The sequence below is a fragment of the Notamacropus eugenii genome, chromosome 2 (genome assembly GCF_028372415.1).
Source record: "Notamacropus eugenii isolate mMacEug1 chromosome 2, mMacEug1.pri_v2, whole genome shotgun sequence".
In the NCBI taxonomy this organism is placed as follows: Eukaryota; Metazoa; Chordata; class Mammalia; order Diprotodontia; family Macropodidae; genus Notamacropus; species Notamacropus eugenii.
In genome coordinates this window covers 394,779,461-394,798,008 of record NC_092873.1, presented here as the reverse complement: position 1 = coordinate 394,798,008, position 18,548 = coordinate 394,779,461, and the positions used below count along the sequence as shown (strand labels likewise).

The 18,548-nt window shown below is 36.1% G+C and overlaps 1 protein-coding gene and 1 pseudogene across 7 annotated transcripts in view; one reads left to right on the top strand and one right to left on the bottom strand.

The window, feature by feature from the left end:
* ARID4B (AT-rich interaction domain 4B) overlaps positions 1-18,548 on the top strand; it is a 241,013-nt gene that overhangs the window by 143,893 nt on the left and 78,572 nt on the right. For 6 of the 7 annotated variants that reach the window (XR_011975434.1, XM_072647526.1, XM_072647529.1 and 3 more), the window contains exons 9-11: positions 4,054-4,133; positions 6,578-6,654; positions 7,901-8,055. Coding sequence is in view for 6 of the 7 variants with exons in the window: in XM_072647526.1 (XP_072503627.1) it covers positions 4,054-4,133; positions 6,578-6,654; positions 7,901-8,055 (312 nt within the window). In the remaining variant the exon portion in view is untranslated. Of the gene's footprint in view, positions 1-4,053; positions 4,134-6,577; positions 6,655-7,900; positions 8,060-18,548 lie in introns of all 7 variants that reach the window. The other variant, XM_072647525.1, reaches the window with a different exon arrangement.
* On the bottom strand, positions 9,961-11,246 carry LOC140529118 (THAP domain-containing protein 5 pseudogene; annotated as a pseudogene).

The following is an 18,548-nucleotide window of genomic DNA, read 5'->3' as shown; positions in this document are numbered from 1 at the left end:
CTACATATGAAATTGTCATCTTAAGGAAAATAACAATATTTTCTAAAATTGATCTCCATTCATATTCATTGGCTTTTGCTTTCAGAAGCCTCTGGTATTAGCTATTAGAATGATGTGATGGATGTTACTACCTCTCTACAGTATTTGGTAAGGAAAATAGGGATGCCATGGTAGGTAATACAAACCTCCTTTTGACAAACAAAATAAAGAATTTAGAAGATGACTTATTTATTATCTCTTGGCTTCTTTAAGCAAGGCTACTTCCTTGTGGGAATTTTTTCAGTGAGTTTATTTTAGATTGTTGTTATCTTTATCTCTCTGAAACATTTGGAAAGAATAAATAACTTCAAAATTTCAGTTGAAATATTAGACTCTCACTTTTTATCATTCTGTATTGATAAATGGAAATTTCCTTCATATGTCAAGGAGAAAAAAAAAGTGTTTATGTTGTTACATATAGTCTTTGCTGTATTGGAAGCACAGTAACTATCTTTATAGTCACCTGTTATAAAAAAAAATTTATTAAGAATGCCTGAATAGATGTCCTCATGAAGTAACTAAGAAAAGTTGGAACCTGCTAGAAAATAACTTACCAACATTCTGAACACAGTGTATTCTGCTGATATTTTTAAAAAGTTTAATAATATAGTTTTAATAATAAAGTTTAATAATAAATTAGCAATTTTTATTCATTACATGCTTGCTTGTGTGGCCTAATATTTCTTGTTATTAATACAGTAAACTTTAAATTCGTTTTAAAAGATCACAGGGTCATAAATGTAAAACTGCAAGGTCTCAATCATTTCAAAATTTAGCATATGAGGAAATTGAGGCTCAGGGAGATTAAATGACTTGCCTAAGGTCACAGAATTTGAGCCCAGGTCCTCTGGGTGTACAGCCTATATCCTTTCTACTGTACCAATGTTTTGTTAGTATTTTTTGAAAAAGAAAATCAGTGAAGGTAAATTTTTCTTTCTGAAACTTCATTGAAGTTCAAAAAATCTTTTGAGACTCCAGTGATTCAAAGAGCCCCCAGAAAAGTTTGTTCAATTTCAATCTCAGCCCCTTCTCTCTTCAGCTGTGGTGTTCTTTTTACCATATTTTATGGAACATTGAATGCTGGTGTAATCTGTCCTCATTTTGTGCCTTTTTTTCTGTTACTGCTTATATTTGTATGTATTAGTCTTATCAAGGATCTTTCAGACCATCATTTTAATAAGCAACTTTAATGTAAACTTGGAAAAAAAATGTTAAGTAACTTACCTTCTCCTTCTCTTGTCCCCCTCACAACAGTTGCCACATCCCTTAAGCCAAGCAATTATGTGCATTCTTTGGTCACATTTACTGAATGATATTTGGTCATTGCCATAGCTAATGAGTCAAACTTAACTTGTTAGAAAGGTAGGACGAAGTACATAATAATGTAATAGCTAACATTTATATGGCTCTTATTACTATGTGCCAGATACTGTGCTAAGCACTTTACAAGTTTTATCTCATTTGGTCCCTACCATAACTCTGAAAGGTGTGTGCTATTATTATCCTCATTTTAAAGATGAGGAAACAGAGACAAACGGAGGTCAAATGACTCGCCTATGATGACCTACATCACTGCTAAGTGTCTAAGGTCAAATTTTAACTGAGGTCTTCTTGACTTAGGGCCAAATGCTCTATTCGCTGTACATGCGTTTGTATAAGGAATAAAAGTCCATTGGAGCCTTGCCTATAACATTGTCCATAGAGGCAGAGTGAAAGAGTAGGCAGGATGCTTGGATTTAGAATCAGAAAGGCGTTTTAATCCCAATTCTTACAGTTGTTGTTTAGTTGTTGTTTTTCAATGACGTGCCCTACTTACTCTTCATGTCCTCAGTTACTGGAGTAGTTTGTCATTTCCTTCTCCAGCGCATTTTACAGATGAGGAAACTGAGGCCATTTGGGTTAAGTGCCTTGCCTCAATGTCACATAGCTAGTAAGTAACTGTCTGAGGCAATATTTGAACTCAGGAAATGGAGTCTTCCTCACTCCAGGTCCTGCAGTCTGTTCATTGCGCCACCTAGTGGCCCTTCTGACACAGTATTAATCCTGGGTGAATTACTTAAAAACACTTTGAGCTTGACTTTCTCATCTGTAAAAAGGGGTTAGTAGCAGTGCTTCTGTTACAGTTGTGGGAATCCAATGAAGCAATGTATGTAAAGTGCTTTTCAAACCTCAAAGCTATGTGGAAGTGTTAGCTGTTAGAAATTACCCTGGGTTTTAAATCATTAATTAATACTATCTTGTAGGTGATACTGCCTTACAACAAAGTCCCTTAGATAGCAAGTAATTAAACTTTATATGGAACCCAGACTGGTTTTTACCAAATACCCTTTAATGATAAATAGTATCCAGTTCAAGTGGCAGATGTGCAAAAATATTTCATTTTAAAATATTTCTTTGAAGTATGATGAAAGGATTCATGTTTGGTGTCCAGCTCCTCTTCTTAGAGGAGATACTGATTTCATTGGGGCCTGAAAAATATCACAAAGCCTCCTTAGTAAAATTCCCAGTAGTTTGAAAGAGATTGCTCTACATGTTGAAAACCAAATGGATAGAAAACTCAGTCTAGTCCTTTGACTACCTGCTTCCATAGAGACCCTTATTTTAACATAACAATCACAGGAAAATTAAAATTATGTATTTTTTTAAAAAGGTAGACAGCTTGAATGCCTCCAACATATATATGGTGTGTGGGTGTGGGTGTGGGTGTGTGAATGACACACACATGTTTTAATGAAAAAAGGTCACTAGTATATTACACTGAAGGTCTGGATTATATTACTTTGAGCTTGTATGAGTGGTTTAGAGACAAGACTCACACAGAATATGAAACCATGGGGAAGTTATAATTTGTATCGGCGAAGACCTTACTATATATTACTTGCACTTCTTAAATTCCCTGGCTTCTTTAAGTCTCAGTTCAAATCTCACCTTCTGCAAGAGGCCTCCCCCCATCCCCTGCCCCAGCTGTTTTTGTGAAATCACCTTCCATCTACTCTTTACATATTTATCTTTTGTATACCTATTTGTTTACATGTCATCTTCCTCGTTAGAATGTTAATTCCTCAGAGAAGAGACTGTTTTTACATTTCTTTGTGTCCACGGCATCTAGCACATTATAAATTGTTGACCGTTGACTGATAGGCTAGGGCAGTATCCACTGTAATGAGATCTCACAGATCCATTAAAGAGGTTCTAGTGTGTATTGAATTTACACATTTGTGTGCTTATGTGTATTTCTACACACACAAGTATATATATATATGTATATACACATAAAAATATGTGTATACAAATATATATGATATTCAGATATTAAGTATATATACATATATACATATTCATATGTATATGCACAGTCACATATATATATGTGTGTGTATGTGTGTGTGTGTGTGTATTATAAATATATATATGACTAGTAGAAACTTTTTTGTTCTGCTCAGGATCCAGACTTAAAGTATATGAAAAATCTGATATTCTGGAATTATCTAGACTCTAGATATTCCTTTTGACTGAGTCCAAGTTTTACAGAACAAATCCTTTTTTTAAGGGGATTTGTTCTGTGAAGTTTGTATTCAATCAAAGGGCCACATTTGAGGACCTAGAGAGCCACATGTGGCCTTGAGTCTACAGGAACCCCACTCCTGATAAATGATCCATTCTCTGATTTCTCATGTTAAACATATCTTTTCCTTTTGTAGCCTTATTTTGAATTCCTCTTGTGAATTTCTACCCTTGTTATAGTTCCAACCCAGTTCTCCATTCTTGTATAGACCCTGAGCTCTTGTTCTAGTTTCATTCTAGAGCCTCCTCTTGAAAGTGAAAGGGTAACCCTGAGCCAAAACCCAGATAAATCAGAGCTCTAAAGGAGAGACAGGGCCAGATAAATGAATATCAAAAGTGCCTCTGTCCAAAATCAGTGATCATTTTTTTGATAAATTAGAATATTTATATGTAAATTTTTAAAATCTAATGCATTTTAATTCTAATATCCTTACATGATATGTTTTAAAGGTGGTTTGCCCAGATTGCAGTGATGATATTGCAGTAAAGAAGGACAATATTCTAGTCCGCTCTTTCAAAGATGGCAAATTGTAAGTAAATTTGCATTCCATTCAAAAATCTCCACATGCGCTTTCTTATAGCATCAAATTAACATGCTGAATTGTTCCTAACAATGTTTCTGTTTTGGGTGACGTTTCATTTCAAGTTTAGCAAAAATAATTTTTTTAACTCTTTATCCACTTAACACAAATGCAGTAAAGGAGAATTGCTAGGTTATGTTTTTTTACATAATGTGTTTTACATCCATTAGTTAATGACTGAAAGGAATATTATCTCTTTCCCTACCTTGATTTTAACTTTCCTTTCTAAAATAGCTTCCTATTAGCTATCTTCCCTTATTACTGTCAACATAGGTATATTGAAGCATGGCTGAATTTTTAATATGACTTTTATAAATAGCAATTTTTTTCTATCTTGTATAAAATATCTAACTATATGACTTTATAATTTCAAATTATTTTCAGTGGTTATAGTGACATCTGTTGGCTGAAATTATAGTGTTTGGAGTGTACTGCTAAACTGAGACTTCTGCAGAAAAGTTTATTAATATGTTTTATGTAGGATATGTATTAGTTTGTGAACAATTTTTCATGTAGAATTTTTTCAGAGTTGAACTTCGAGTCTTTATATTCATTTTAATTAAATGATTACACAAAAGAATAGTATGCATAATAAGTGTAACATAATGAAGACAACACTAGAAAACAACCAAACATAAGTTTCACAGTTTGGTCTCAAAGTATTAAATTTAAAGAATGTCTCTTATTTTTTTTTAAGTAAGCTTCAGAGGTAGATAGTGACATGTATTGTTAATTGAACTTAGACATTTTCCATAACTTTTTTTTGGAGGCTACTTTTGTAGGGATTTTGTTGAGAGGTAACTCACATACTAACTATAGTTATTAAGAATTTCAATAACAATAATATCAAATGTTTAGAGAGTCAAGTTTCTTGAGTTTTGTTAAAGCTAAATCTTATAAAATGTGTCTGTATACCGTTGGGGAGCAGTCTTTTCTGATGTTCAGCCTTACAAGTTCAGAAATTTGATTTTTAAAAATTGCTTCATCCAGTAATAATTGAGCTCCAGGAGACAGACTCTCATTGAATAAACTAATGACTCATATACAGAGCAGTGCTGGAGATAGGTAAATAATTGTGGTTTCTGCCCTCAGAAAGCTTAATAGAGATTAAAACATAAACTAATAAATATACCAATTAGAATAAATGAATAAGAGGAATATAACATGCTTTGTAATCAAGAGATTGCTCCCTTCAAGTCAAGAAATTATAGAACTGAAGACTGAATGGAAAGCATAAAAAATTTAAAGTGGATGCTGCTGAAAAGATGGATATTCACACGAAGCTAATTTAGCCTGGTTGTTAAGATGTCAAGCCATAATTTTTAAAAAGTGACTCTTGAATAAGAAAATATTGATGTGTAGAGCAGCTTTCTCCCAAATTGGGTCCATTCCCTACCCCCATGGGCGTATTCCCAAGAAGTATGTGCTCCATCAGTTAAAGGGAAGATGGGTCAAATCCCACCCATATAAAGCCATGGGTCTTGTCTCCTATGCAGCCACTCTTGTTTTTCATTCATTATCTTCTAAGACCTCCTTAGATTATGAGTTGCTCCAGGGCAGAGGTTGTTTTGCTCTTAGCAGAGTACTTGGCACTTAGTGTGCCCTTAATGAATGCTTATTGACTGACTTATCTGACTGACTGACACTCCATTCCATCCTTCTCCCCCCCCCCCCCCAGTTTATAACCTAATCTACTTTACCTGGGCCTCTACAAAATGCAGTTAAGCAAATGACATGAGAAATTTCCTTTTACTCCCCCAGCTTTCTCATCCTCTGTCATCCATATCTTCTTGTGGCTGGGCAGGTACCTCTTAGAGGGTGTGTTCAAAAAATGTTTATTGAAATACAGACTTTCAAAAAAGGTTGAAGGTCACTGCAAAAATAAACAGCACTTATCATTAAAATTGTTATTTTTCCCTTAGATGCACTAGTAGAAATGTATTAGAAAAAATTCGTATTTTTTTCTTTTAAAAAAATTTTCAGTGCATAACAGTATTCCTTTTAAAGCATTTATTTTTAGCATATTTAAATGTCTAAAATTATAACTTATCTTTTATATTTAAATTAATGCTTCCGTTGTAGTTTTATCAGCAGCATATGTCTATAAAACACCTCTCAGGTTGGGTTGCCCTGACTTTTTTAGGTGGTTTAGGTCATCCTTTCTGTGTTTACTCTTGTTAACTTTCACTTCAGAGTGATGCTTTCTGACATTCTCTCCCACATTGTTACGAAGTGCCCACTTTATGGCTTGATACCACTTACTGTAAATGTAAGAAATATCTACCTTTGGTTTTTCTTGCCTCTATGCTATAGTCTTTGAATTTTCTGGCCTCTAACTAACCAATATATTTTTCTCTATTTAAAAATATATATACATATATGTATATATATAGTACTTCAGTCCCCAGAAAAGATGTCCATGAAATTTCTAGCGAAACTTCACCAAAACCTGATGCTGTATTAAAACAAGGTAAGTAAGAATAATCTTGGAATATATCATTTTGTAATTTTAAAAATGAATACTTTAAAAGATGAAATCTTCTTGTCTTTGTGTGTGTGATTTGATTTTATATGCATAATTTTTGTTTTGTTTTTAAAGCAAAAGCTTTCCAAAATGCTTTCTACTTTGTTTGACTTCTCAAAGTAAGAAAAAATAGTCTGTCAAATAGTGGGAGTTCTAGAATCTCATAGCATCTTCTGTACTACTGCAACCTTATTTTGCCCAGGGCCCTTAAAAGTGTTCTTGGGGCATGGAAAGGAGAGGAATGCAGTGGTGATTTGTTATTTAGCACTAATAATCATTTGACATGCCTATCTGAAATACTACAATAGGTAACTTTTACTGAAAGTTATATAGTTTGTAGTGAGTTCATTTGTTCTGAGCATTTTAGTATTCATTTTCTTTCTATTTGTGTTTATCAAATTTATTTGCAAATTTTATTAATATCTTTTGATTTTTTTTTTTAGCATCACAAAATTTCCTCTATATTTTCCCTTCTACCCCCAGAGAGCCCCACCCTTTTATAAGAGATAGTATTTTTAAAGTCAGAAGAGGGGAAAAAATTATCAAAACTCATCAGTAGATTAGAAAATCTGTAATTACATATGTACAGTATACTACATTCATGAATCTCTTTCTGCAAAGGTACAGAAATATTATATCTCTTCTTCATGGTTATTTGTAATTTTGCAACTTTCATTTTTGATAGTTTTGTTATGGAAGGTCAAATCCCCATGTTTGTTTTAATTTGGACTAATTATTAGCATAACCTTAATTCAGGCTTGATGATTTACACACAGACACACACACACACACACACACACACACACACACACACACACTTTACCCATCACCTATCATTTTCAAGTGTTGCTTTCTTCTCTAATAATTTTATTACCTGCCCTAAAATTTCTAGTATTTGGAGTTAGTAAATAATTTTCTGATATGAATAAAACTAATGTTTATACTCTGATAATACTGCCATCATATATTTCTTTCATAAAATATTCTAAGTGTTAGACTGAGTGGTATTGCTTAATATTTTGTAAATTTCTTAAAATTATATGGGCATTCTAAAAGTATGAAAATAATTCTTAACTTATATCTATGTTTAAACCTAATTTATCCTTAGATTTTTAAAAAATCACCTTTTTTGTATATCCAGGCATATTGTTTTTTGTTTTTAAAATAGTCATGATTTCTGATTCTCTTACAGCTTTTGACCACGCACTTGAATTTCATAAAAGCAAAACAGTTCCCAGTAACTGGAAAACTGAATTGAAAGAGGATAGCTCTAGCAGTGAAGCAGAGGAGGAAGAAGAAGAAGAAGATGATGAAAAAGAAAAAGAAGATAATAGTAGTGAAGAGGAGGCAAGTATAATCTGATAATGTTTCTAACTTTAAAAAATAGAAGGTATACAGTATTTGGCATAAAGAAGCTTCACTTTTTTTCCCCCAGGGAGATTCAGTAAGCATGGTAAATTCATTTTACACAGATAGTATTTACTTCTGATATATGAATTATTATTATTATGTTTCTTAATATTTACCAAGTTAATAGCATCTATTTTCTGCTCTATAAAATTAACAGCGTTAAATTACCAATATGTTTTAAAGCTGTATTTAAATTCCTCCTATTTACTGATTGTTGCATGTCTGATGCGAAGATTTTTAACATAGTAAAATTTTTTGTCGCTATTTTCCCATTAATAGATCTTTTGCTTACCTCAGATCTCTGTTTGGTAAATTCACAACTAGTAAGCCTAATTGTTCTTTCCATGACAATTTTATGTAAGTTTAGAAATTTCTAATAACAGGGAACTCACTGTCTCACCAGGAAGTTAATTATATTTTTTCAGCTTTAAGTGTATTGAAGTTCTTCCTTACACTGAGCTGAAGTCTTGTACTAAATAGCCATTGGTTCTACTCTATAAAACCTCATAAATTGTCTGACTTCTTTTCTATATGATATCCTTGCTTTTTGAATAGAAATGTCATATTTCTTCTAGCCTCTTCCTCAGAATATATGTGTGTGTGTGTGTATGTGTGTGTATATGTGTGTGTGTGTTTGTATGTATGTATCTCCAGTTCCTTCTCCTATGACATTTTTCCATACCCAGCAGTTACCCTCTTCACCTTCCTCTGGGTGTGCTCCAGTTTGTCTATGTCACTTCTAAAATATGACACTCCAAACTGAATGTAATACCCCACGTGTTGTTTCACCAGTGCAGAAACTTGCGAACTTTAGTTTCTTTATTCAGTCCCTATTCTTAACTTAATGTAGTCTTAAGATTTATTTTTTTAACACACTGCTTGATGCATGGTATGCATTTAATAAATGCTTTTTCACTTATTTAAGCAGAGATATCACACTCTAGACTCATTAAGCTTGCAGTGAACCAAAATCACTAATCATTTACATACGAATGCCTGCCTTGGCAGTTAACTTTTTAAAAAAAAATTATATTATTTTTTTAAATTAGGGTTTTTTATTTTTTTAAACATTAATTATTTTTAGTTTTCAACATTCACTTCCACAAGATTTTGAGTTCCAAATTTTCTCCCTATCTCTCCCTTCCACTTACCCAAGAGATTATGCATTCCGATTGCCCCTTCCCCCAATCTGCCCTCCCTTCTGTCATCCCTCCCAGCCCCTGCTTATCCCCCTCCTCCCTCCTTTTTTTTTCCAGGGCACACTTTATTATAGAAATGAATTGCAATTGAAAGGTCAAACCACATAAGAATTCTTATAAAAGTGAGTACTTAGGTTATCCAGACAACAGAAGCAATAACTATGATCACGACATGTAAAATGTCTTTGAAGTAAATCTCTGTTTTTAATGCTCTAAAGAAAGGGTCTCATAGAAACAGAATTTTAGAGCTAACATGATCCCTTGATCTAATTCCCTTATTTTACAGCTGAGACATCCGAAATACAGGTGATTTTTCATAAGTTTACACAGCTAGCCAATAGAAAGCTGTGTGACGTCACAGGCTTATTGTTCTTCTCACTTCACAGAACAGGAGCTCAAGCTTTAGGATTCATCCATATTTTACACTATTACATATTACCATAAGATGTTGCCCTTCCACAATGTTAACATCAGTATGGAGTATTATAATCAAATGACAGAATTAGAATCAAATTCTTGGTCAGGTGCTTGGTTGGGCTAAAATACAAATATTTAAATTGATTTCCGTTTCACTCATTATATTTCTTAACTAATCACTTTAAAGGGCAATTTCCTAATTCTGGATTTTATGAAAACAAGAAGCCTTTTATGACATTGTATTTTCATAAATGTCATTAAGATTCACACTGGAAAATACGTCATTGTGTAAATAACTCAGGAATCATCAGTTTATAATGATCTTATATGAAATCATGGCTTCTAAAAAAATTCTGTTCTATCATAGTAACTTCCACTGTTGTGAAACAGTTTCTACAGTCTTGAGCTTTTCTTCAGATAGTAAGTTTTCTTGTTTTAGCTGTTCTATAAAAGTTTCTAGAGATTTGAGTCTTCCTAGAGTTTGTTACTCCTATAGTTCAAGAAGGGGTATCTTTGAACATAGTTTGGCAACTTTTTGCCAAAGAAGTTCCCTGTTAATATCTTGCCTGCAATAAGAATGCTCAGTTTGTAGTACTTCAGTTCCATAGTCTGTGTCATCATATAAGGAATCTTCAACATCTACATCTTCCATATCTATGCTCTCTTGTTCTATTGGCATGAATGAACTGGTTGATGACTTCGAGCTTTCAGTAGGCACTAGAATGGTAATAACTGATTCTTCCTCTTCCTCTTCAATTCAGCTCTTCAATTGTCTGAGTAATTGTACTCAGTAAGACAGTATTTTCCTGTGTTGACACAGAAATATCTGTGATATCTGGATTAGAGAGATGGTCTATAGTTGTTTCAACTACATTACTGGGTTCCACAGAGATGCACATGCTCTAGATTCAAGACATTCAAAGTAGCAGCTGTAGTATTTAAGAGGTTCCTAAGAGATGTATGAAAGCTACTAACTTCTATATCCTGGACAACTGCTATTTCTAAAACTGGTATTGGTTTTTCAATATGTTGTGGAGTTGCAGAATTAATAGTTAATGTGCCATTATGTAGGTTTTCCGTACTGGAAACTGGTGGCTTATCCTTTTGTAGGGATTCACTCAAAGAGGATGAATAAAGTAAATTTGTGCTTCCATGAAAATTTTCTGTGCTTAATATATTTTTCTTTGGTTCCATTTGTGCAGATAATTCTTCTGACTTTATCATTAGACATATTTCTCTCTCATCTTCTGCTTTTTTTTTCTGAGGCTTATTTTTTTACATGGTCTTTTTCCTGACTGTCCTCAGATAAAGAAAAAATAGTTGGTACAGCAGTTTGTTTTAAATATAGAATGCCCCATCTGATGTCAAGAGAGTCAGAAGTAAAATGGTCACTGCACAGTAACTGGTATTTACTGAGAACCCAGGTATCATGTTTCATATTCCGTAACCATTTTTCAAGTCTCTCTTTGACGTGGAGAGGAAATGGGTAGAAACTCAGTTTCTAGTCTTTATTGTTTCGAACTCAGCAGTTCTTACAGCTAAACATGGTGCAATAACGGGGCATTGCTCCCGTCCAGCTGCTCAGGGGCTAAAGAGGAATGCAAGAGATGCAAGACCACTACCCTAGGAGCGACAGGCAAGCTAATGCCGCATGCTGAGCTGTGAGGGTGACCAGGGCCACCTCAGGGTTGTGAGACCATCCTCAGCATGACCCAGGGACTCTCCTCCCTCCATTCTAAGATAGATATTCATACCAAATTGAGTGTGCATGTTATTCCCTCCTTAAGCCAAATGTGATGAGATGATGTTCATTCTTTCCCTCTCGTCTCCCTGCTCTTCCCATCCATTGACAAAGTTTTTTCTTGCCTCTTTTATTCTTTACCCATTCTATTTCTCCCTTTCTCCTCCTCCCAATATATTCCTTTCTCACACCTTTATTTTATTTTTTTAGATATCCCTTCTTGTTCCCTGTGTCTATATGTATATAGACATCCTGTGCCCTCTGTCTATATGTATATAATCCCCCCAACTACTCAAATACTGAGAAGAGTCTTAAGAGTTACAAATATTATTTTTCCGTGTAGGAGATGTAAACAGTTCAACTTTAGTAAATCCCTTGTGATTTCTCTTTCCTGTTTACCTTTTCATGCTTCTCTTGATTCTTGTGTTTGAAAGTTAAATTTTCTATTCAGCTCTGGTCTTTTTATCAAGAGTGCTTGAAAGTCCTCTGTTTCACTGAATGACTGTTTTTCTCCCTGAAGTACTAAACTCAGTTTTGCTGGGTAGGTGATTCTTGGTTTTTAATCCTAACTTCTTTGATCTTTGTAATACAATATTCCAAGCCCTCCAGTTCCTTAATGTAAAAGTTGCTAGATCTTGTGTTAACCTGATTGTGTTTCCACAATACTTGAATTGTTTCTTTCTTACTGCTTGCATTTTCTCCTTGACCTGGGAGCTCTGGAATTTGGCTACAATATTCCTAGAAGCTTTCCTCTTGGGATCACTTTCAAGAGGCAATTGGTAGATTTTTTCAATATCTATTTTCCCCTCTGGTTCTAGAATATCAGGGCAGTTTTCCTTGACAATTTCTTGAAAGATGTAGGCTCTTTTTTTGATCATGGTTTCAGGTAGTCGAATAATTTTTAAAATTCTCTCTTTCTGATATATTTTTGAGGTCAATTTTTTTTCCACTGAGATTTTACATTGTCTTTTTTTCATTCTTTTGGGTTTTTTTTTTTATAATATCTTGATTTTTTTTTTTTATAAAGTCATTAGCTTCCATCTGTTCCATTCCAATCTTTAAGGAATTATTTTCTTCAGTGAGCTTTTGGACCTCCTTTGCCATCTGGCCAATTCTGCTTTTTTACAAAATTCTTTTCATTGGCTTTTTGAATCTCTTTTGCTATTCGGGTTAGTATGTTTTTTAAGTTGTTATTTTCTTCAGCATTTTTTGGATCTCCTTTAGCAAGCAGTTACCTTGGTTTTCATGATTTTCTTCCATCACTCTTATTTCTCTTTCCAGTTTTTCTTCTACTTCTCTTACTTGATTTTCAGAATCCTTTTCTGAGCTCTTCAGTGGCTTGAAACCAATTCACATTTTTCTTGGAGGCTTTGGATGTAACACCTTTGACTTTCTTGTCTTTTCTGTTTGTATATTTTGCTCTTCCTTGTCACCAGAGTAAGATTCTGTAGTCTTATTCTTTTTCTAGTTTTTGTTCATTTCCCCAGCTGTTTACTAGACTTTTGAGCTCAAGGTTGTTCTCTGCTTCCAGTGGGAGTTGGGGGTGTATATTGTCAGCCATTCAATCCTCCCACAATCTGTGGGCCTGGAGCTCCAGAAACAGCCATTGCCTCTGCCTCTGCTGCTGTGGGCTCCTCCACCCCTTCTGCTGCCCTGGGGTTGGTGCTGGACCACTCTACTCTCTCACACAGGTCTGACAGGTTTTTTCACTGACCTTCCAATTTGTCCTTGGTGTTTTGAGGTTGTAAAGTCTGGAAACTACCACAAGTGCCAAAGATTCAGCCCCACTAAGGCCTGCTCACGTCTGATCTGTGTCGGCGCAGCCCACACTGAACTGCGCTCTGTTCCCAGCTCAGTACAACAGAGGCTTCCCGTTGACCTTCCAGGTTGTGTTGGGCTGGAGATTTGCTTCACTCCATCATTCTGTGGGTTTTGCAGCTCCAGAATTTGTCACAGCAGAGGGCAAAGCCATTCTTAAACCTCCCCTCCCCCAGCCAGGGCCTTCTCACTATCAACTGTCACAATGTGTCAGTTGGCCTGTGCCAGTTGGCCTGCATTCTTTTCCTTCTGACCTGACCCCACTCACTCACTTCCTCCCAGTTCTGCTCCACCCTTCCTGTTCCACCTCTTTGGCAAACTCCTCCTGCCATATGTGACCCAGGCTTCCAGGTGATCCAAGCAGATCATATGAGCCTATTAATTAATGAGAAAGATCTTTCTGTTTTCAATTACTATTACATTTGGCCCCAAGATCTTTCATATTCATTACATAGGTTGGTGAGGCAACTGGTATTACAGTCACCCCATTATTTCCCCTCAACAAATGGGGCCCAAAATCTTGGGATGAGGGACGAAGGTCTCTTGTTCCACAACTACTTCCTGCTGAGATTGGATAGAGAATTGTCCCTACCCCAAGAGGTCCCATTTGAGAGATCAGTTCTTTAGCTGGCATATGGAGTTTGGTCAACTTCAGGTCCAGAGATGACACATTACTGTCATAGATAGGAGATGACATCCAGTTTAAGTGATCAGACATCTGCAGGTGGAGGGTACTAAGCCTATAGGAAACAAATTTAGCAAATAAGTTTAACAGATAAAAAGACAAACAAACAAACAAACAAAAAAACCCCAAGGAAACAATAACCAGAAGGAGGGTAGATTTAAGGTCAGCTGTGGTTCTGGGGTTCATAAACCCATGATCACAGCCTCATTCACAATAGAATATATGAGTTAAGGGTACAATTTGGTAATCATCCTCTCCTGAATAAGCAACAGTTACAGTATTGTCTATCTCATGTACTCTAATTTCTGCAGCCTTTGGAATGTCATCTGGTTTCTGTTTTACCCATACTTTAGCTCCTGATTTTATTTTATCAGTTGAACCCAATCCTTCAGTTAGTTATTTCAGAAGGAGGATAAGTTTTCCCAAGTAGTCATGTTTCATAAGGAATAATAATCATTTGAACCATTCTATCACTTTTACGAAACTGTATGAATCCATCACCTAAATTTTGGAATGTTACAATAATATCTCCTTGATAATTAGAATCTATCATTCCACCTAATACATGTATTCCTCTAGCTGCTAATCCTAATCTGAGCTGGGGTTTGGCCAACTTCCTATTCTCCCTGAAGTTGTGACAAACTTGAATACAAGGATTCAGCAGGATCTGTAGGGGCAGTTCTTACTCCTGTATTTTGTCCACTATCAAGTCCCTTTTTTTGGTACATTCTGTGTAGTTCATTAGTTGGAATACCATCTATCCTTCTAAAATCTACCCCTGATCTCAATAGAGCAGTAAACAGTTCTCTCCTTGTCAGTTTATTCTGATTTTGAATCACTGGCTATTTACTCTTCTCTCTAACAATTTTGTCTTTTCCCCACTCTCCTGAATCACCTAACTATGAAATCTTGTCCAGCACCTCAGAAAGAGGGTGCCCTATTTCCTCGATTATTAGAGTCAAAATCAAGTGCTTGTAAGTAGGAAGAGCTGTCTTCACTATTATATTCTTATGGTAAACTCCAAAGAGGGTGTCATAGTATGAATCTGTATTTCTAGTCATTATGACAGTCTTCATTACCGCCTTCTTTAACTTTCTCATATAGTCCCTAATGAATACCAGGGTTTGTCTCCACTAGGCCACATAGAGTCAGTAGGATACTGCCTGCTGCAGCCTTCTGCAGCCAAAGCTAACAGATTAGTTGTATTGTTACCTCCTTGTGAATTGTAATCTCTAAAAGTTTGCTGTACAAAAGGATTCTAATACCTATAAATTTCAGGCAGTTGACAGGATCTATGGCTGTTCTTCCAGCTCCATCATCACCGATTCTCACCATCCAAGATATTAACAATTCTTCTGTCCTTTGGGTGAACCCACTCAAAATTTCTGTGACCTCTTGCTGAGTAAAATCCTGAATTATTTCCCTAAACACTTAAGTTCCCTCCTTGGTTTTCCTGTTTCCACCACACTGTTGGGCCTGCTTCTGACTGAGAAACTTCTTCCTCTAAAATTATTTCACTTTCTTTGTCCCTGTAGCAACTAGGCTGGGTCTGTACAAAGGTCAGATGCGCATTTCTTTTGTTAGCCTTCAGCTTCTTCTGAGTTAAATGAACAGCCTTTTGTTCCACCTGAGGACTCTCTGCCTCCCCCTGAGACTGCTCTTGTACTCTTTTTCCATCTGAATTTTTTTTTAAGCAGCTCATCTCTGTTTCTGCACATAATAAGGTAAACTGTTAGTAAAATCCAGCCTCTGCTACTTACCCCTGCCAACTCCTTCCCTGGTCTTATTGGTATTTCTTGCAAACACTTTTCCAAATCTCCAAGTTCTCCCGCCTGTAACCTCTCTTCTCAGTTTTCACAGGGTCCTGTACTTTTAGCCCACTCCCTTGCTAGTGAGGAAAATGGTAAATTCTCCCATTCTGGGATATTAATGTCTTCCTCTAAATCATTTCTGCCTCCAAGTAGAGATTTTTTACTTTGTGATCCTGTTTGTGACACCAAATGTATCACCAAGGCAATATTCACATCACTGATGGTGACTATGAATTTGCCAGAATCGTTCTGTCACAAAATATAAAAGACTCTCCATAGAGAAGGCAGAAAAAAATAGTTTATTTAAACACCAAAAAGCAAAATCTGTCATGATGACAGACATTAATAAACATGATTACAGCAGAGGGCAAAGCCATTCTCAAACCTCCCCTCCCCCAGCCAGGGCCTTCTCACTGTCAACTGTCACAGTTGTCAGTTGGCCTGTGTCAGTTGGCCTGCATTCTTTTCCTTCTGACCTGACCCCACTCACTCACTTCCTCCCAGTTCTGCTCCACCCTTCCTGTTCCACCTCTTTGGCAAACTCCTGCCACATGTGACCCAGGCTTCCAGGTGATCCAAGCAGATCATATGGGCCTATTAATTAATGAGAAAGATCTTTCCATTTTCAATTACAATTGCAGCTTGAGGGGAGAGCTTTATCAAGTCTCTGCTTCTGCTCTGCCATGTTGGCTCTGCCCCCTGACTTTTTTTTTTTTTTTAATTTATATATTTAACTTTTAACATTCATTTTAACAAAATTTTGGGTTACAAATTTTCTCCCCTTTTATCCCCTCCCCCCCAAACACCAAGCATTCTAATTGCCCCTATGCCCAATCTGCTCTCTCTTCTATCATCCCTCTCTGCCCTTGTCTCCATCTTCTCTTTTGTCCTGTAGGGCCAGATAACTTTCTATACCCCTTTACCTGTATTTCTTATTTCCTAGTGGCAAAAACATTACTCAACAGTTGATCCTAACACTTGGAGTTCCAACTTCTTTACCTCCCTCCCTCCCCACCCCTTCCCTTTGGAAGGCAAGCAATTCAATATAGGCCAAATCTGTGTAGTTTTGCAAATGACTTCCATAATAGTTGTGTTGTATAGGACTAACTATATTTCCCTCCATCCTATCCTGTCCCCCATTACTTCTATTCTCTTTTGATCCTATCCCTCCCCATGTGTGTCGACCTCAAATTGCTCCCTCCTCCCCATGCCCTCCCTTCCATCATCCCCCCCACCCTGCTTATCCCCTTCTCCCCCACTTTCCTGTATTGTAAGATAAGTTTTCATACCAAAATGAGTGTGCATTTTATTCCTTCCTTTAGTGGAATGTGATGAGAGTAAACTTCATGTTTTTCTCTCACCTCCCCTCTTTATCCCTCCACTAATAAGTCTTTTGCTTGCCTCTTTTATGAGAGATAATTTGCCCCATTCCATTTCTCCCTTTCTCCTCCCAATATATTTCTCTCTCACTGCTGGATTTCATTTTTTTAAGATATGATCCCATCCTCTTCAATTCACTCTGTGCACTCTGTCTCTATGTGTGTGTGCGTGTGTGCATGTGTGTGTGTGTAATCCCACCCAGTACCCAGATACTGAAATGTTTCAAGAGTTACAAATATTGTCTTTCCATGTAGGAATGTAAACAGTTCAACTTTAGTAAGTCCCTTATGACTTCTCTTTGCTGTTCACTTTTTCATGCTTCTCTTCATTCTTGTGTTTGAAAGTCAAATTTTCTTTTCAGCTCTGGTCTTTTCATCAAGAATGCTTGAAAGTCCTCTATTTCATTGAAAGACCAGTTTTTCCCCTGAAGTATTATGCTCAGTTTTGCTGGGTAGGTGATTCTGGGTTTTAGTCCTAGTTCCTTTGACTTCTGGAATATCCTATTCCATGCCCTTCGATCCCTTAATGTAGAAGCTGCTAGATCTTGAGTTATCCTGATTGTATTTCCACAATACTTGAATTGTTTCTTTCTAGCTGCTTGCAATATTTTCTCCTTGACCTGGAACTCTGGAATTTGGCCACAATGTTCCTAGGAGTTTCTCTTTTTGGATCTCTTTCATGCGGTGTTCTGTGGATTCCTTGAATATTTATTTTGCCCTCTGGTTCTAGAATCTCAGGGCAGTTTTCCTTGATAATTTCATGAAAGATGATGTCTAGGCTCTTTTTTTGATCATGGCTTTCAGGTAGTCCCATAATTTTTAAATTGTCTCTCCTGGATCTATTTACCAGGTCTGTTGTTTTTCCAATGAGATATTTCACATTATCTTCCATCTTTTCATTCTTTTGGTTTTGTTTTGTGATTTCTTGGTTTCTCATAAAGTCATTAGCCTCCATCTGTTCCATTGTAATTTTGAAAGAACTATTTTCTTCAGTGAGCTTTTGAATCTCCTTTTCCATTTGGCTAATTCTGCTTTTGAAAGCATTCTTCTCCTCATTGGCTTTTTGAACCTGTTTTGCCAATTGAGTTAGCCTACTTTTCAAGGTATTATTTTCTTCAGCATTTTTTTGGGTCTCCTTTAGCAGGGTGCTGACCTGCTGTTCATGCTTTGACTTCATGTCTCTCATTTCTCTTCCCAGCTTTTCCTCCACCTCTCTAACTTGATTTTCAAAATTCTTTTTGAGCTCTTCCATGGCCTGAGCCCATTGGGTGGGCTGGGACACAGAAGCCTTGACTTCTGTGTCATTGCCTGATGGTAAGCATTGTTCTTCCTCATCAGAAAGGAAGGGAGGAAATGCCTGTTTACCAAGAAAGTAACCTT